Source organism: Dendrobium catenatum, unplaced genomic scaffold, assembly GCF_001605985.2.
Source record: "Dendrobium catenatum unplaced genomic scaffold, ASM160598v2 fragScaff_scaffold_198, whole genome shotgun sequence".
Lineage (NCBI taxonomy): Eukaryota > Viridiplantae > Streptophyta > Magnoliopsida > Asparagales > Orchidaceae > Dendrobium > Dendrobium catenatum.
In genome coordinates, this window is record NW_021318660.1 from 160,910 (window position 1) to 179,655 (window position 18,746).

Genomic DNA, 18,746 nt, shown 5'->3' on the forward strand with positions numbered 1-18,746 from the left:
AAGTACTCGTGTTTTTTTCTTTATTCAAACTATCAGTTGATATTATTGTACATGCAAATGTTTTTCCACAAAATGTAAGCCCTTTTGATATGATACAAATTCTTGTGTTGGGAAAACAGGATTTGCTTTATTGTAAAGGTCAAATATGCTTCATTCTTCTCTAGATCCTCATCTTATCCTTGACGCATTTAGAAATGTCTTAACACATCTGCTTCGACATAAATCCTTTTAATTTCAACATGTATGGTCTTTCAGAGTCTTTTATCCACTAAAATTATTTTCCTGTCAACCTGATTCTCCAACCAAACACATTGCCTTGATTCATCAGAGTTTCAGAAATCAGTGGATGACATTTTATAATATTTATGAAATTGTAATGTGATTTCGTGAGAAAGTTTCCCTTGCAATATAGAGTTGTAATTATGAAAGTTGTAAAATATTTGCTTCATGACAAATATAGGAACAAATTTATTCAGGATAAGATGGTTGAAGTTATAAGTAGAAGTTATTGATCTCCCAAGTTGTTAAGAGGGAAGCTTTGATGAAGTTTAACCAAATTTGTTGTGATACCTTAGTTTATTTTATGTGGGGATGGCATAATTTATTTGGTGTGAAATTTTCTAAAATGAAAAGCTAAAATAGTATACAGGAAATTTTGTGAGTTTAGAGAAACAAAGTTTAACTACATGTTGCCAGATAAGGTAAATCACCTTTGTATTTAAGTGTTGGGCAGATACAAATATATAAATGAGCAATAAAACTAAAATGTATTAATTGAGAAATCATCAGTTGGGAAATAAATTTAATTATTGTGGCATTGAACGATGAGGATTCCTAAAAATAACCCCAAATAATTGCAAAAGTTAAATTGATAATGATCATGTCAATAATGATATATTTTTTTTTAGAGAATTAGAGGGATGCCCCATTCAATCCTTGAGTATTAGCCATGGCAGTTTTAACCTTAATCTGCTAAAATCCTAGTTGTTCACTTAATTGTCTTGTTATATATATTTTCTGGTCATATAATGCCTGATTGCGTAATTTTGGCATTCCTTAAGTTGATTATCCTCCACTTTGTCCTCGTTTATTTCTCCCAGGATTATGATATTGAAGATCTCAAACACAAAATCTCCCAACTAACAGAAGCAAAAAACGGACTTGAAGCGCAAAACCAGAAGCTAGCAGAGGAGAGCCAATATGCAAAGGGACTTGCTTCAGCTGCAGGGGTGGAGTTGAAGGCTTTATCAGAAGAGGTTACTAAGCTAATGAACCACAATGAGAGGCTTACCAACGAATTGGCCCAGCTGAAGAATTCTTCTCACCGTAGAGTAACCAATGGTCAGAAAGTCAACAGAGGGAACAGCCACATTAAGCGACATGAACCAAACAACAAGAGAGATTATACCTTGAATTATGAGAGAGAACTTGCGCTTGAAGCCGCTTTAATGGAGAAAGAGCAGAGAGAAACAGAACTGCAGAAAAAGGTAGAGGAATCGAAACAAAAGGAAGCCTTTCTGGAGAACGAGCTTGCAAACATGTGGGTGCTTGTGGCGAAGCTGAAGAAATCTCAGGTAAGTAAAATGGATGATTTGGAAGAGAAATAACAGGGGAATAAAAGGCTTGAAGAAATGGGTATTCGGGTGGTAGATTTCTAATTGTGATGGAGATTGATTGATCTGGTTCTTTATTATTTTTTATGTAAAAGTTTGTACTTGTGAAAATCAGATTTCTTTTTTTTTTTTGGGTTTAGTTGTAAAAATGGAGGGGCGTTGGAAGGTGACTTTGTATATGAAGATTACTACATAATAGTGTGAATCAAGCTCATTCTTTTTTTTTTTTTTTTTTCAAGCTTTTTTTTTTTTTTTTTTTTTGCTTAAAAACAAAGTATTTCCCAACTATACTTCTTCCTAGATGTTGTAACCAAACTGGAAACGCTGATGTGCAATTTGTAAATAATGAAAGATCAATAATGTCCAAGTGCAGGACGATTGATCTTTCGAAGTTCTTAGATTTTTTTTTCCTTGGCGACCATAATAGGATTAATTTCTCTTTCGTTATTAGAATGTTCAATTTTGCTGGATATGTTTTTGCATCGTTTGAATTTAGCATTTCCTTCTTTTTATAGAGATCTTTGCCTCAAATTATGTGGGAATTTTTTGATCTTGGATGCAAATTAAGTATGAAGCTTCGTTAGTCCATGTTGTTATTGATAAGCTCGCTGTCTGATTGGTACTCTCTCCATCACCAACTGCACAAAAAGGCTTCTCTCCACTATGCTATTCCATCACTCCACATCATAGTGACTGTTATCTTCAACTTGCTAATTAGTTCAGAATATTCTATACACTATGTATGTAGCTATTTATGTATACATTATGCAAGATATGTACTAGTGGTTGTCCTTTGTATTCATGTTATGAGATTAATACATTGTTGGCTTTCTACACTTACTCTTTTACATTTTTCTGCTCTACCTTCTTATCTCCTCTTTCTTCTTCAATGGTATCAAAGCCACCTCAAGCTTAACTGCTCCTTATTCCTTGCTTTCTAGATTGATTTTTGAACCTTTAAGTGCTTCCAACACTGTTGCCAACTCGCAAATTGAACTTGTCAACATAGCATATATGCTCATTTCCATCGTCTCTCAAATTTCTTATGTCCAATATGAAAGTTATGGTACGCATTTAGCTTAACAACGATAACTATCCCACATGGAGATTGAAGATACTCAAAATGTTCTCACCAAGCAACTTTGCAGGCTTCCTCACATGAGAATTTATCTGCCCTCGAAAATCTCTCCTGAACCCACTCTCAACTCTGCATACACCACTTGGGCCCTCCTGGATCAGAATCTCTCAGCAACCCTCATCTCCACCATTTCCCTAATCATCCTACCCTACATACACAACATCCCTTCATGTTCTGACATTTTGAGCACTCTAGAAAAACGCCTACATCCTACAAATCGCTCAAGAGTTATTCAACTCAAAAATGAATTCCACAATGTCCTAATGAAAGACATAACAATCTCTCATTACTTATCCAATGTCAAGTACATCAGCGACAACATTACTATAGCTGGAATGTTGGACCTCATATCGATTTAGAGTATGTCATTCTATATATCCTCAACAGCCTTCCTCACACCTATCAATCCTTCAAAAATGTCATTAGAACTATACTAACTCCTATTAGCCTTGATGACATCTAAAACTTTCTCAATCATATACAATCCAACACGACTTATTCGCTTCAAGAGGGCGGATGAACAAATACAACAGAGGTCGCTCAAACCTCAACAATAGCACAACTTTAATGAGTCTCTTCCTAGTTTGCTTGACGAACTCGCAGTGTTTTCACATCCAATCAAACATCATGTTAGATTTACAACAAAATTGGGTACACCACACCAACTTATTGGCATCGAAGCAATTTACAGTATCGACCCAGTCCACCTCCCTAGCTAGGTGGTTTATACTCTCAACAACAAACAACTTTGAAAGATTGGTTCCTGGACTCTGGTGCATCTATACACTGCACCTTGGACATCTCCAGCATCCCACTCCAAATACAGGATCCGACTCAATAGCAGTTGGCAATGGAAAAACTCTCCCAATTATCCAATTGCCAATAGCGTACAGGTTTACGCTAAGCTACATCTAAACAATATTCTCCATGTTCCCTCTATCTCTGATAATTTGCTCTCCATTCACAAGCTCGCATCTTATAATTATAGGCAAGATTTTCATTGATGGTTTTTCTAAATTCACTTGATTTTATCCAATGCATATCAAAGCTGAAATCACCAACAACCTTATTGATAGCAATGACAGAAAATCAATACAACTCTAAAATAAAAGCCATTTTTTCTAATTGAGTTTGTGAATATCTCAATTGCATCTTAACTATTTTTCTCGACCAAAAAGGAATTTCACACACCTTTTGTTGTCAATATACTCCAGAGCAAATGAAGTTTTCTGAACGTAAGCACAAACATATACTTGAAACAACTCATACCTTACTTCATGCAGCTCACCTCCCCCTTGTTTTTGGCTCGAAGCATTACTTACCTCCACTTATCTCATAAACAGACTTCCTTCTAAAAACACTAAAATAAATCTACTTTTCAAATTCTTCAAAAAAAAAGATCCCCTCATATGATCACCTAAAAACCTTTAGGTACCTTTGTTTTCCATGGATGAGACCACTCACATCAAACAAGCATGATCCACACTCCACTACATGCCTTTTTCTTGGTTACTTCAACATTCACAAAGGTTATCACTACTATAAAATCCAAAATTATAAAAATTTTCCTCTCCCATAATGTTATATTCCATGAACCATCACACCTCCACCTATTACCTCTCCTATTTTAGTAGTACCACACTCTCTTCCTCATAATACCACTACACAATATTCCCCATATAATCCATAGTCTTTCACACAATAATCTGATACATATATACTCCTCTACCTAGCCCATACAAACCATGACACAACCTTCCGTACACCCAACAACACATTCACTTCACATTCTACCTCTCAACAAGCCACATGTCTACCCACCAACACCCATCACATGCAAACCTGAACAAAGACAGGACATCTAAAACCCAACACAATCTTCAACCGCATAGCTCAACTCATTATCCACCAACCCAAACTTGTTACTCTCAAGCATCAAAACATCTCGAATGGAACAAAGCTATGTCAACAAAATTCCTTGCTCTCCAACGCCAAGGAACTTGGTCCGTTGTTCCACCTACATCCAAATAACAAGTCTTGGGTTGTCGTTGGACCTACAAAGCAAAACTATAATCAGCCGGCTCAATTGATTGTTTCAAAGCTCATATTGTGGCTCAAGGCTTCAAACAACAAGATGGAGTAAATTATTTATAAACATTTAGCCCAGTTGCAAAAATGCCCATAATACAATTACTTCTTGCAACTGCACTACATCATCAATGGCCAATCAAACAACTGGATGTATCCAATGCTTTTCTTCGTTGCAAGTTGGATGAAACGGTATATATGCATCAACCCACTGGATTCCCTTCATCCCAACCATGTTTATAAACTCAACAAAGCAATCTACGACCTTAAACAAGCCCCTCGCCAATGCTTCAAAACATTCTTCACAATTCTTTTATCACATAGCTTCAAATTTAGCAATGTTGAGCCCTCCCCACTCATTTACTTAACACAAATGATTCAAATGTTTAAGTTGCTATATGTTGATGATATCATGGTTACCATCAATAATGAAGCCTTCCTTTCAACTCTCATTGTTGAGCTACAACAGCAAGTCTTCCTCAAAGATCTTGGTCATATCACATTCTTCCTCAACATTCAGGTAACCTCCACACTTACATATTTCCTTTAGCAAACAATGTATGCAGTGACCATCTACTCAAATTTGGCTTTGCCAAATGCAAATCGGCACCCACTCAACTATCCCCTAAGCTTCCCACTCCTATTGATAGTGAATAGCAGTTCTCTCAACCAGCCCTCTACCATCAAATTGTTGGATCCCTATAATACCTCACCCTTACACAAGCTCACATTGCCTATACTATAAAACTCCTTTGTCAATACATGCACAACCCAGTCAACAAGCATTATCAACAGATGTAACACCTCTTGCGATACATTAAATGAACAAACACACTTGGCCTCCCAATTACATGTGGCGAACTTTCACTTCAATCCTATTTAGACTCTAATTAGGCTTTAGATACTCTTGACAGCAAAATCACATCTGGTCATTCCTCCTTTCTTGGTCCCAATTTCATATCATGGAGCGTAAAGAAACAACCAACACTAGCTAAATTCTCTACGGAAGCGGAGTACATAGCACTTGTGTTAGTTACTTTGGACATTATTTTTCTTTGTCGACTCTTAGTTGATTTTTCGATCCCCTCAATCACACCAACTCCTCTTATTGTGACAACATATCATCAATTGCCTCACAAACAGCCTAGAATTTTGCTCCCGCACCAAGCACATCAAAATTAACTATCATTTCATTAGGGTTCGAATCAGATTAAAATAAATAAATGTTTAGAACATTATAACCAAATGATCAACCTGCTGACATCTTCATTAAAGCACTATAAGGGATACAATTCTATCAGCTACACAACAAATTATCTGTACAAACTCTTGGCTAATCAATTTGAGGGGTGGTGATAAGCTCGCTGATCAATGCTCTCCCCATAACCAACTATGCAGAAAGGCTTCTCTCCACTATGTCATGCCACCACTCCACATCATAGTGGCAATCATCTTCAACTTGCTAATTAGTCCAGAATATTTTATACACTATGTTTAGCTATTTATGTATACATTTTACAATATATTTAATAGTAATTTCCCTCTATATTCTTGTTATGGGATTAATACATTGTTGACTTTCTACACTCTTCTACCTTTCTCAGCTCTAGCTTCTTATCTCCTCTTTCTTCTTTCAGTTATGCACTGATAAATGAGTGTGATTAGCTTTAGGGACTTGATTACACAAGCGTAGATAACTTCAAGTAACCTTATCCAAACTAAGACTATAACCCTCCATCCTATGCCTATGAGGGATTAAGTTGCAACATAATAGATTAAGACTTCATTTGGGAAAACTTTTTTACTGCTTTATGAAGTAAGTTTTTAGTACATTTTTTTTAATCTTAAATTTTGTTCTAGAAAGCTATTTCTTAAATAAGTAAGAAAGTTGTTCAGGCTTCGTTTGTGATAGCTTTCTTACTGTTTTTTAAAACACTTTTTTGTGTAAAAAAATATTTTGAGCTAAAAATTTTTGTCCTAAGAAATTATTTTAGAAAGTAGTAAACAAATTACTCCAAATGAACTAAGACAACAACAAATCAATCGTTTCTAGTACTCTCCTTAGTTGTTATAGATGGAGCAATGCCAATGATAGTGCAAGATCTTACAGTTGTGGCAGATGTCAATATATATAGTTTTGGCAGCTCAATTAGCTCACTCATAATTGTTAACCTCGTTGCTAGACCAAACTAATTTGTCCCCCTCTTAGTGTTTTGGTTCTCTCATGATTCTCATTCTACGAAAGATTCCTGGAATCACTTATTGGAGGATACCATTCCTTTAGCTTCACCTAACAACATTCAAGTTCCCTTAAGTTCACTTCAGCCTAGGTAGAAGAGCTAGAAAGAACAAGAGCAAGAAACTCTAATGAACAATATACAAGGAAGCTTCATCATGACCTAACTTGCAGCTTTTAAAGGACATTGTATTAGTTTCGGGTGGTAGGTTTTCCTTGCCCATTGAGAATGGTGAGGAGAGGGCAACACTCTTCTTGTGATGATTCCTAGTCCCATCGTCATAGAGCAACTTTTTCTAACACATCTATAATCTTTACCTATAAGATTTGAAGCCTCGTTTGTTCTATATGTGGATTGGCATTGTTGGTGAATGTGGGCTCATAGACAAGATAATAGCTTCAATTGCCAAGGTGTTATAGTTCTATGTCTCATCCAGTTATAGCGTCAATAACACCTTTTATACTAACTTATCTCAACATCACGATAGGTCACCTCATCAGCATTAAGTCCTTGCACAAGAGACTTGTCATAATATATCTAAAATAGAGTATTTCATTAATTGAAGTTGACAGGAAGTCATTAGTTGGTTGCATTAGTATGAGTGGTAAGTTTTAATTTCAAATATATGAATTATTTCGGAGTTCATAAGTTTCTCCAAAATAAATATTTATTAAAATGATTATGCATTCTTATAGCCCTGTAAATATTTTTAAATTTTGATGTGGGAGATTTTCTTATAGATTGTGAGTGTCAATTTCAACCAATGATTAATGTTGGGTAATGACATAAAGCTGTAAAATTCTATACCAACCATACATTCTTATTTATTGAAGAGCATCCCTAAATGTTTTATAAATAGTCCATTTAAAGACTTAAATGAGAGGATTATGATCATCTCTACTAAAAAATCCTATGCATGCTATCAAACGATTTAAATATATCAATTTTGATCATGTTATATTTTTTGTACAACGTAGAATATATTTTAGACAATTTTTTAATTGTTTTCTAAAGCAGTTCTTTAGTTTAAAAATTGATTGATAAATTTTTGCATCAAAAAATTATTTTAGAAAATAGTAAGAGCCATTCTAAAAGAAGCATTAGTCTTATAATGAAGTCATAATTGATATATTTTGAGTTTTTTCAACTGTCTTAGAGATTGTTAATTTTGACTATAAACATACAATTTGAAGAGCATTTAACAGATCAAAGGATCTCTAGATTTTTTTTTAAAGTACTTGAATTTTGGACTTGGATCTAGACATTCTTGCTAATATTTTATTCATCTTATTGTTTTAAATTGGTCGAAAATGAAGTTCAAATAATTTAAAAATTCAATAGAAAATTTTTGCTTAAATTTTGATATTTACGTATATACAATTTTATCTTTAAATTACATCACAATATCACTAAAACTATTTTCTTAAGTGATTTATTTCTTTTTATGCATGTATTAAATATAATTGAGATATTAAATAATTCTATTAGTAAATTATTAAGTATCAAAATTTTAATATTATATATATATATATATATAATATTAAAATTATGTTGTATACTTGTATGTATAAATTTCCTAAAATAAAATAAATGTATGTTTTGAGGGAAAAAAAGGGATTTTTACATACATACCACTTTATTACATATATATTACATATTTAACACCTAAAACTTAAATATTACACCAATACCACCTAAAATCAATTTTTACCTCAGAAATACCACTCCGTTAACAGCGAATATCACTCCGTTTTACGTTCCCGCCTTGATTTTTCGCGGTAGAACCCTGAAACCCGTATTTGCTCTTCTACCGAACCTGTTCCTCCATGCGATTTCTTCCGATTTCCTCCATGCGATTTCTTCTACCGAACCAGGTGAATTTTCTCTGGGTTTTATTCTGATTCCTTCCGATTTCCTCCATGGGCGATTTCTTCCGATTTTCTCCATGCGATTTATTCTGATTTCCACCGTATTTGCTCTGCTTTACCCGACAATCTTTTTTTTTTCACCGGTTTTGAGAGGTTTTTACCGAACCTGCTTTACCCGACAAGATTTTACCGAGAAAATGGCATTTTCCACACTGTAGCCGTGAAAGAATTCCATACTTGCCTGCAATAGATGGATGAAACATTTTCCTTTGTTTATGGCTTTATGAAACTTTTGTCAGATTAAAAATGAAACATTTTTGTTATTCTTTTATATTTCGATTTTTTACACTAATTAACTGTGTGATGTGGTGTTTATTTCAGCTTGAAGTTAAAAAAAATGACATCCTCATGGCATAATTCGGTAATGCAGGATTGTGATTGTGACGAAGAAATAGATGATTTATGTGGAGATAAAGAAGAGCATTTGTTTATTGCTTTTAAATTTGGAGGAATTTGGGTTGACAAAAAGGACCAGTCTAGAAAGAGATATATTGGCGGCAAACAAAGGACTGTGAAACTTGTGAAAGGACATATAAATATTTTCAAGATTAGAACAGAGATTGCTAGAATATGTCCTTGGTTGAATGGACATCAATACAACATGCATTATCACATTAATGGAACATCACCCAAGGAGTACAAAATAATTAATTATGATGATGACGTGAGCCTGTTGGTAAACTCACACATTAATGAAAATTCACGTGCCGAAATAGTTATCTCATTGTACGAAGTTGATGAAGATCAATCAAACTCACAGATTAAGGGGACTGAGAATTTTGAGCAAATAACAGATGGGTCCATTTCTCAAAACGATGGTGCTTTGAGATTTAAAAAATCTAGTGTTACAGATATCACTGTAGGTACTATATTTAATGATGCTACAAGTTTCAAAAATGCACTCCGATCATTTGCCATTAGAGAGAACTTTGGGGTGAGGATAAAAGCCAGTGATAAGAAAAGAGTTATTGCAACTTGTTCCTTTCAGGGTTGTCAATGGCGAATTCGGGCATCCCTATGTGAAGACACTCAATCTTTTCAAGTTAGGAGAGTTGATGGAGAACACACATGCCCTGGGATTAATCGTGCTGGAAATCGTCTAGCTTCATCTACATGGGTTTCTAATCAGATTCAGGAGATGGTGAAGAGGTATCCAGATATTCCCCCAAAAGAAATAAATAGCGGTTTAGAGAAGGATTTTGGTTTATCACTACCTTATATGAAGCTTTGGAGGGTAAGAGAGCAAGCTCGTGACACAATTTTTGGCTCAGTTGATGCCAACTACAAATGGGTTCCAACAATGACAGCAGAATTACTTGATAGAAACCCGGGCTCACACATAACATATACATTGAATGCTATTGATAATTCTTTCCAAAGGTTTTATGTTAGTGTCAAGGTTTGTGTGGATGGATTTTTATATGGGTGCAGACCACTTATAAGTTTAGATGCATGCCATACAAGACACAATTCAGCCGACAATAACAATAAACTTCAGCTCGTGTGCGCCTCGTGCCAGACGAATTCGTTGAACTCATTTCGAATGTTAAAATAATCTGTCAACAAAAAAAAAAATATCTGAAGCTTCGCAGCAACTCATTCACCAAAAAACGAAGTTTGCGAAAAACTTTGAAGCAAAACCGATCTCTGAAGTGTGGGAATGCAAGAGTGAAGTGTGGGAAATTCTTTGAAGTTAGGAAAATCTTTGAAGCAAAACCGATCTCTGAACTAAACCTCTACGAATGCAAGAGTGAAGTGTGAGAAATTCTGCGTAGAAGATAACCTGATGAAGACGCCCGGAGGGAGCACAGAGAGAGCGGAGATGGGGCAAATGCCGCTCCGGACGGGGTGCTAGCTAGCAGGGAGGAAGAGAAATGGTCTGCAAGGGCTTTCCGAACGAAACTGGAGCGGAGCTGGGGCGAATGCCGCTCGGGACAGCTAGCGGGGAGGAAGAGAAGAGGTTTCGGCGGGGTGCTAGGGCGTTCCTAACGAAAATGGACGGGAACTGACGGAGTGGTATTTTTGTTATGAGAATAGTATTTAGGTGGTATTAATGTAATATTTAAATTTTAGGTGTTAAATATGTAATATATATATTATGAAGTGGTATGTATGTAAAAATCCCAAATCCCAAAAAAGATCACGGACGAAACTCTGAAATTTCCTATTCCTTCTCTGAACCTGAGTCCGATCTTGGGGTTGTCGACGGCATTCGACTATGGTATCCGTCGAGCTTTTAGGGCTCAATTCTACCTATATCTCGTTTATTGATCCTTCGTTGTTTGCCTTTACTTTCTGTGTCGCTGATTCTTTTTGTTTTTGTTTTCTCGCCTTCCTTGCAGGCTGATTCACTGCGGAAAAGGTGATTTCTTATCACCATCATCTTCTCAATCGAGGGTCATAATTTTCATATTTATTTATCTTTTGAGTTTGCTTATCGCGTGGATGTTTTAAAGCCTGCGGTGCGTTTCCCCTTGTCCTTACCGTTCTTGGCGCTTGTTAATATTTCTCGGATTTACCGGCTTTGCTTATTTCCTTTTATGTAGGGCCTATTATTATTAGGAATTGTTGAAGTGGTTGTTGGTTTGGAATCGTTCATGGTAGAGTTGTTGAGATCTACTCATTTCCTTTTTATTTTATACGTTTGCAATATGTTATTATTAATCCTCAACATATGTTCTTATTAATCCTCAACATCATGTGTCTTCAACTCGGTGGAATTTAAAACGAACAAGATGTAAATTATTTTCGTTTCACTTGATTATGGTATTCACTCCAAATAACAAGGCATCCCTTATCACGCTAATCATGCAAGTCTCGCCATTAGTATCCTGCAAGATGACACCTTGCTGCTGATTTATTTATAAGAAATGTAAAGCAATCATTAAGGATGTTTTGAACTTGATATTTGAGAAAATTCGTTTTACTGTTTAAGCTCTTATGAACTATTTTGATATATTGGTTGATAATTACATTTTTGAGAAGTGTGATGAGAAAATTTACTTCTATTTTCCATAAATAGAATCACTTCAGTGGATTTTTTTGGTCTACTAAATTTGATCTAGTCAAAGATGGCAAATGCTACATACTAGAAATCCATGGTCAGGCAAAGTCATAACTTTGAATTCTGCTATCCGGAACAAATCATGGCCACTGTTGAGGAGTGTTCCTATTATATGCTGATTCTGTTTCTTAAACTAGAGCCAACTCTGCTCACTTTCAGCTTCATATTTCTACTAAATGTAGATGCTGGGGTGGTTATTTAGTCTGATTGTTTACATTTAAATTTGTGTGATGTTAATTCCTTCAGGGTCTTATGTAAGTACTTTGTGCATGGAGCTTGCTTTAAGGGGGAATACTGTGAATTCTCTCATGATTGGAAGGACCAATCCAACAATGTAATATGATTAAATTCCCTATGATGAGCTTGAACTTTTCTGTATTCAATGCCTGCGATTTATTTCTTATTTTTTGTAATTATTTTTGCCTATAGGCATGCACCTTTTACCAGAAAGGGCTGTGTTCTTTTGGCAGTCGTTGTAGGTATGATCATGTTAAAGTTTCTTGTGGCCAAGCGCATGTGCCATTGCCATTATCGAATGCACGTCCTTGTATTGGAACTGGGTCTATTCAAGCAATTCATCCATCCAACGTTTTGTTGAATGGAGAGTGCCAACCATCTACTAGTTCCCTTGCTGAGTTCTCAGTTTCAAGTAAACACATTTTCCCGTTCAGTAAACCTGCTTGGGCCCAGTTCCCTGATTTAAGTGTCAATGAAGACTATCCCATTGGCCATGATCCTGCCGCTAATAGCCTTGCAGACCAACCAATCTGTTCATTTGCTGCTGCTGGTAGTTGCTCTCATGGTGAAAGGTGTCCTCACATTCACGGAGATCAGTGTTCCATCTGCAAAAAACATTGCTTGCATCCATATCGACCTGATGAAAGAGAAGAACATATGCAGTTATGCCAAAAAAATAATCAGCATCTTGAAGCTCTACGCTTCAGTCAGGACATAGAATGTAGTGTGTGCTTGGATCGTGTGCTTTCAAAGCCAACACCTGCTGAACGGAAGTTTGGAATACTTTCAGAATGTGACCATCCTTTCTGCATTTCATGTATCCGGAATTGGCGCAGCAATTGTCCATCAATTGGAATGGATGTCAACAGTACATTAAGAGCCTGCCCAATGTGCCGAAAGCTTTCATATTTTGTCATTCCTAGTGTCATTTGGTACTCAACATCTGAAGAGAAGCAAGAGATTGTTAACAACTACAAAGCCAAGCTTAAGTATAATGTTATTTCTTTGTCTTTGTGAATAATATATAAACTGTTTTCTTGACATTTCATTATATTTTTCTTTAGCATGTTATGTGCTATGCTGATCTTACTTTCATATTATGTTAGCATTAAGTTTCAAGTTGTTTTGAAGGGTGGAACACTTTGTTATGTTTTGTTGATAGAGAAGAGTGCATAGATATAGGAAAATAGGGTCAATACAATAGGCATGAAATACAAATAAAAATATCCTCAATTATGAGAATAAAATCTAAAATTGAAATATAAGGCTAACTAATGTTTTCTTATAATACTATTCTAGTCTTATACTCTTCAACCGTCCCCCACAAGTTAAGAACATTATATCTCTAAGCTCTAGCTTGTTACATAGCTTGGAAAATTGGAGTGGACTCAGATCCTTAGTAAAAATACTTGTTGTTTTGAATTTGAAACATGGTGCAACAATCCTCTTTGATAGCATTGCTTTTTGAATAAAATGATAATCAACCTCAATGTGTTTTGTTTGTCATGAAGCACTTGATTAGTAACAATATAATTAGTTGAACCATGGCCACAATATAAGATATAGGTTCATAAGTTGGAAAGTTAATTTTATAAGGATGGTCTTAATCTAAATCATTTTGCATATAGAGAGTTTCATGGTTCTTATTCTTCCTTAATGCTTGATGTTGCAATCACAGTTTGTTTCATGCTCTTTCATGTGACCAAATTGCCTCCTGCAAAAATATAAGATCCATTTGGCACAGCTTTCTCACAACTTTACTTTCCAGATGACAATCACATTCTTTTTTTCAGAAATTTTTGTGGTGATAAATAACTTTTTATAACCAAATATACTAGAGTGTGTTAGCTGCAACAAACCTGTTATCCAATTTTTTTAAAATAAAAAAATATTTATCATATCCATAAGAATTAAAACAAAAATATACTTTTACACAATAATTCAACATCCTTTAAAAAGACCACCCAAACTGGCCCCTAATATTTAGCTGTAAATTTTGTATATCCAATGGACCCACCTAACATATTTAACCTTGAAAAAAAATTTTGCATGAAGATGTCCATTCCATTTATATAGAAGTCCTTTTCCTATTGACTGCTATATGCATTTTAGGATTCAAATAGCAACTTCCCAATGTTCTTATTTAGGAACTTACATGCATTGATTTATAACTCCAGCAAAAAAATGATTTATGTAGTATATTGATAGTGAAGTAGATCATTTTTCTGATTAACCAACAATAATGAGAGATATTTTTGAACATCTTCACTTTATCTGTAATTTTTTGTGTGAATAGGTGTGTCAATAGATATAACATAGGAGACCAAATACTTCTAGAAGGTTTTATCTTACTTTGAGACAATGAAGTCACTTTGCTGTAGGTAAACTCGGTGCCCAAGAAATTGTTGGATTTACCTTGATTTTTAATTTGAAAAACTTTTTAAGATAATCCATTACCTTAGTGATCCCGTTTTGATCACTTCCAATAAGAATGTTATTAACAAATTGCCAATATAGCTTAACTTAATGAATTTTGTTTGACAAAGCTGGAGTGATTTGTTAAATTGCTATGAAGGTTGACTTCAACAAGAATTTTATAAAATTTATGAGGCCAAGCATGAGAACATTACAACATTTCTTATTTTGGATTTACAAAATTGCATATTGAACCTAAGTAGTTGTTCTTTTTCTCAAAATTTACTTAGATGGTTACTCCATATGCATAACTAAGGGTCTATTTGGGATAACTTCCTTACTTCTTTATATCTCAGATTGTAACCATAGTTTCTAGTTGACTATTGCTTTTTTTAGTACTTTCAATAACTTTTTGTACTAAGAAGCAATTTTTTACAGTAGCTTTCAAAAAGTTACTGTCCATACAATAGCTTTACAACCACCTTTCAAAAAGTTGCAGTCGTCCCAAACATATCTCATATAGAAAAGGTATTTTATTCATTTAAAGTAAAGTCCGGCCTTGATTGTTGGTTATAGGAAAAAGATTTAGACATACTTCAGTTAGATGACATGAGAGAATCAACCAAAATTGTCTATTCTTTTGATAGGACAAGACTTGGATCCCAAATATTTGAATGAGTTCACTCAGAAGAGGCACTAATAGAACTTGACATATAGGATGGAGTGGATGATTGGTGATGTTTTTCATGTTCACAAGTATTATGTTCAAACTCAGAGAGGGACGGGGAGGTAAGAATGAACTCTCAAAGATGTTGTGGTGGAGGATGATTCAAACAACAATGCTATTGATATGTAGTGATTGTTGAAGAGAAGGTAGATGAAACTGTAGGGATTAGGTAGGTGTAGTGTAGGCACATGCTAGGTGTGTTGTGAGCAAGACAGCTAGTGGTGCCTGCACATCAATGAATATTGCACGATTCAGACGAATGAGCAAGAGAGCGAGGGCATGCATGAGCAAGAAGGCTAAGACTTATAGGATTTGTTATGAAAAGAGGGAGTGCTTGTGGATGATACGATATCTGGTGTTATAATAACCAGTCTTTGCTACCATGTTGATGACTTGAAGCTTTTTATTGATAGAGAAGAGTACCTATATATAGGTAACTAGGGTGAATTCAAGAACTAAGAAATAAAACAAAAATTCAACTCAACTATGAGGATAAAACCATACTTAGAAAAATATCGATTATTAATTAGCTAATTAAAGCTTTCCTATTATACTATTTCCATTCTTATACTTTTGAATAGTTTGCAGGGAATTGGCCAGTTGTGTTGTTAGTTCAGGTGCTCTGGCAGGCTTTTAGTTTTTGTTTTTCTAAGCTGTTGTAGAGAGCATATACTTTTGGTTGAAAATTTTTTTGCTACTCTTGTATCTTATCTATTTTTACTCGTCCTATGTCGTGACAACCAGCTTTTATCTCCTCTTAACTGGAGCTGTTGGTCCTCATCCTATGTATTTACGTAAGTTGTACTTTTGCAGGACCATAGATTGCAAGTACTTTGATCTTGGAAATGGGACTTGTCCTTTTGGTTCAAGCTGTTTTTACAAGGTATTTACTTTTCTGATTCTCATTTGTTTCATACTGATGTGGGCTACTAAACTGAAAATTTACTTCAAGGTCGGAGCATTATCATGCTTTGAGATTGAGCACCGATAGGAATAGCGAACATTGAAAGGACACCGAGATATAAAAACAAGTTAATAAATCATTATACTTATTTAAAAAGTATTTTAAAAGATGTGACGGGTAGTGAAGCAGATGACCTTCCTTCCCTCCATTATCTTTATCGTCTGTTATTGCCTCCAGGTTCTTCCCTCTATACTATCGCAACACCAACTTTTTGTTGATTATCCTACTTGGTTCTTGTGCTTGCCTTGCACTAAGTTATTTTTACCTCTCCCAATATTCTCTACTACAGATCTGCACCACCTATGCCCTCTGCTGCTGCTCTCTGCTTTGGGAATTTTTCTGTTTTGAAGATTTTGTAATGCAATTTTGGAAGTAAAAATTATGATAAATTTTAAAATTCATGCTGGATATATTAAAACATGCTGTTATTGAGTTGATTACTACATATTTTGTATTTTCTTATTTTGGACTTTTGAAAGTCTATATAATAACTTTGAGGCTTTTAAAATTAATTGAGCATTGAATATTGAAACATAGTGCCATATTTCTTTCTATTTTTGCATGTATTTGCTATATGTGTGTTTTTTGAGTATTTCATAGGCGTGAGCAGTTACATCTAGGGACTGCCTCATGTTTGTGCTGACCTCTTCTCATGCTCGCGCTCACGGACTGCCTCGTGCTAGGCTCACCCAGGTCTACGTGTCGAGTCAGGTTGGCCCGAATTTGTAGTGGGTCGAGTTCGGGTTCAAATTTCTAACCTGTTTGTATATTCGGGTCGACTTCAGGTAGGAGTTATCAAGGGCGGGTCAATTTCGAGTTGGATTTAAAGCCAACTCGAAAATCCATTTTGACACCCCTAGTTCTTGGTTTACATGGGAGCATTTGAAGAATACTAACAAAAATATTTTTGTGAGTAAGATTTAAGATCTTAAGATTTTAGATTGTGCATGAGAATGTTGATGTTTTGTAGGAAAAATTAGCCAATGGTATTAAAAATGTTGCAAATGATATTCTTGGAGTATCAAAAGGAAAAACTCATAATAACAAAAATAGTTTGTGGCAGAATCAAAATGTTCAAGAAAATATAAAAAGAAGAAATTTTATTATAAAAATTGGTTTAGGTAAAGCTTGAAAATTGGGAGACATAAAAAGGTCCGTAAAGAGTTTAATAAAGCAATATGAGATGTAAAGAATTTAGTTTTTAATGATTTATATAATAAATTAGATACTAAGGAGGGCGATATATATATAGGATTTAGTTCAAGTGAAGTGCATCAAGGTTAAAGATAAAATAATGTTTTTATTAGAAGAGGATATTCAACAAAAAGTAATGAGATATTTTGATAAGCTTTTCAATGAAGATTATGAAAATATGATTCTTTAGTGACTATAACACCCTAAATAAAAATAGAGATTTTTATTTTAATCAGCATATTAGTAAATTCAAAGTTAGGGAGGTTTTAAAGTAAATGAAGTGTGAGAAAGCTATTGGACCTATGATATTCCAATAAAGGTGTGGAAATCTTAGAAGATGAAAGGATTTCTTGGCTTACGAAAATTTTTAATATTATTTTGAAGACTAAACTATGTCAGATGAGTGGAGATTCCTATTTTAAGAATAAAGGTGATGCACAAAAGTGTACGAATTATAGAGGAATAAAGTTAACGTGTCATACTTTAAAACTATGGGAGAGAGTTATGGAGCATAGGTTTTACGATGTGATATTAATGTTTCTTAAAATCAATTTGGATTCATGCCAAGTAGGTCTACTATGGAAGCTATACATTTATTGAGAGGTTTGATGGAGAAATATAAAGTGAATAAGGATGATCTACATATTATATTTATTGATTTATAGAAATCATATGATAAAGTTCCAAGAGAAGTGCTCTAGAGAGTTCTAGAAAAGAAAGTGGTAAAAAAAACTTATATTTAAGTCATTAAGGATATGTATGCAAGAGTTGTTAGTTGTGTTCAAACATAGGGTGGTTTGACCTTGTATTTTTCAATTTCAGGTATATTACATCAAGGATCAATTTAAATCCCATATCTTTTTGCTCTAGTCATGGATGTTCTTACTAGACATTTGCAAGATAGGGTACTTTTTGTTGATGATATTCTTTTTGTCAATAGGACTAGAGAGGGAGTTGAAGGTAAACTTGAACCGTGGAGGTCAACCTTAGAGTTTAAAGGTTTTCATTTGAGTAGATCTAAAATTGAATATATGGACTGTAACTTAGTAGTAATAGATCTAGTCAGGGGATTTTGATTTTTGGCTATTAAGTCATTAGAAAGAGTACTAATTTTAGATATTGGGGTCTATTGTTCAAAGAT

General features: G+C 34.6%; 2 protein-coding genes across 2 annotated transcripts in view; both read left to right on the plus strand.

The window, feature by feature from the left end:
• The window catches only part of LOC110094377 (kinesin-like protein KIN-7D, chloroplastic), a 60,056-nt gene extending 58,207 nt beyond the window's left edge, over positions 1–1,849 (plus strand). The window contains exon 23 of the mRNA XM_020819604.2: positions 1,101–1,849. Within this exon, the coding sequence (XP_020675263.1) occupies positions 1,101–1,607 (507 nt within the window). The 3' untranslated portion in view covers positions 1,608–1,849. The remainder of the gene's footprint in view (positions 1–1,100) is intronic.
• Positions 1,850–11,120: 9,271 nt separating this feature from the next.
• Positions 11,121–18,746, plus strand: part of LOC110094409 (E3 ubiquitin-protein ligase makorin) — a 28,606-nt gene continuing 20,980 nt past the window's right edge. The window contains exons 1-5 of the mRNA XM_020819644.2: positions 11,121–11,225; positions 11,347–11,366; positions 12,315–12,402; positions 12,498–13,294; positions 16,261–16,330. Of these exons, the coding sequence (XP_020675303.1) occupies positions 11,223–11,225; positions 11,347–11,366; positions 12,315–12,402; positions 12,498–13,294; positions 16,261–16,330 (978 nt within the window). The 5' untranslated portion in view covers positions 11,121–11,222. The remainder of the gene's footprint in view (positions 11,226–11,346; positions 11,367–12,314; positions 12,403–12,497; positions 13,295–16,260; positions 16,331–18,746) is intronic.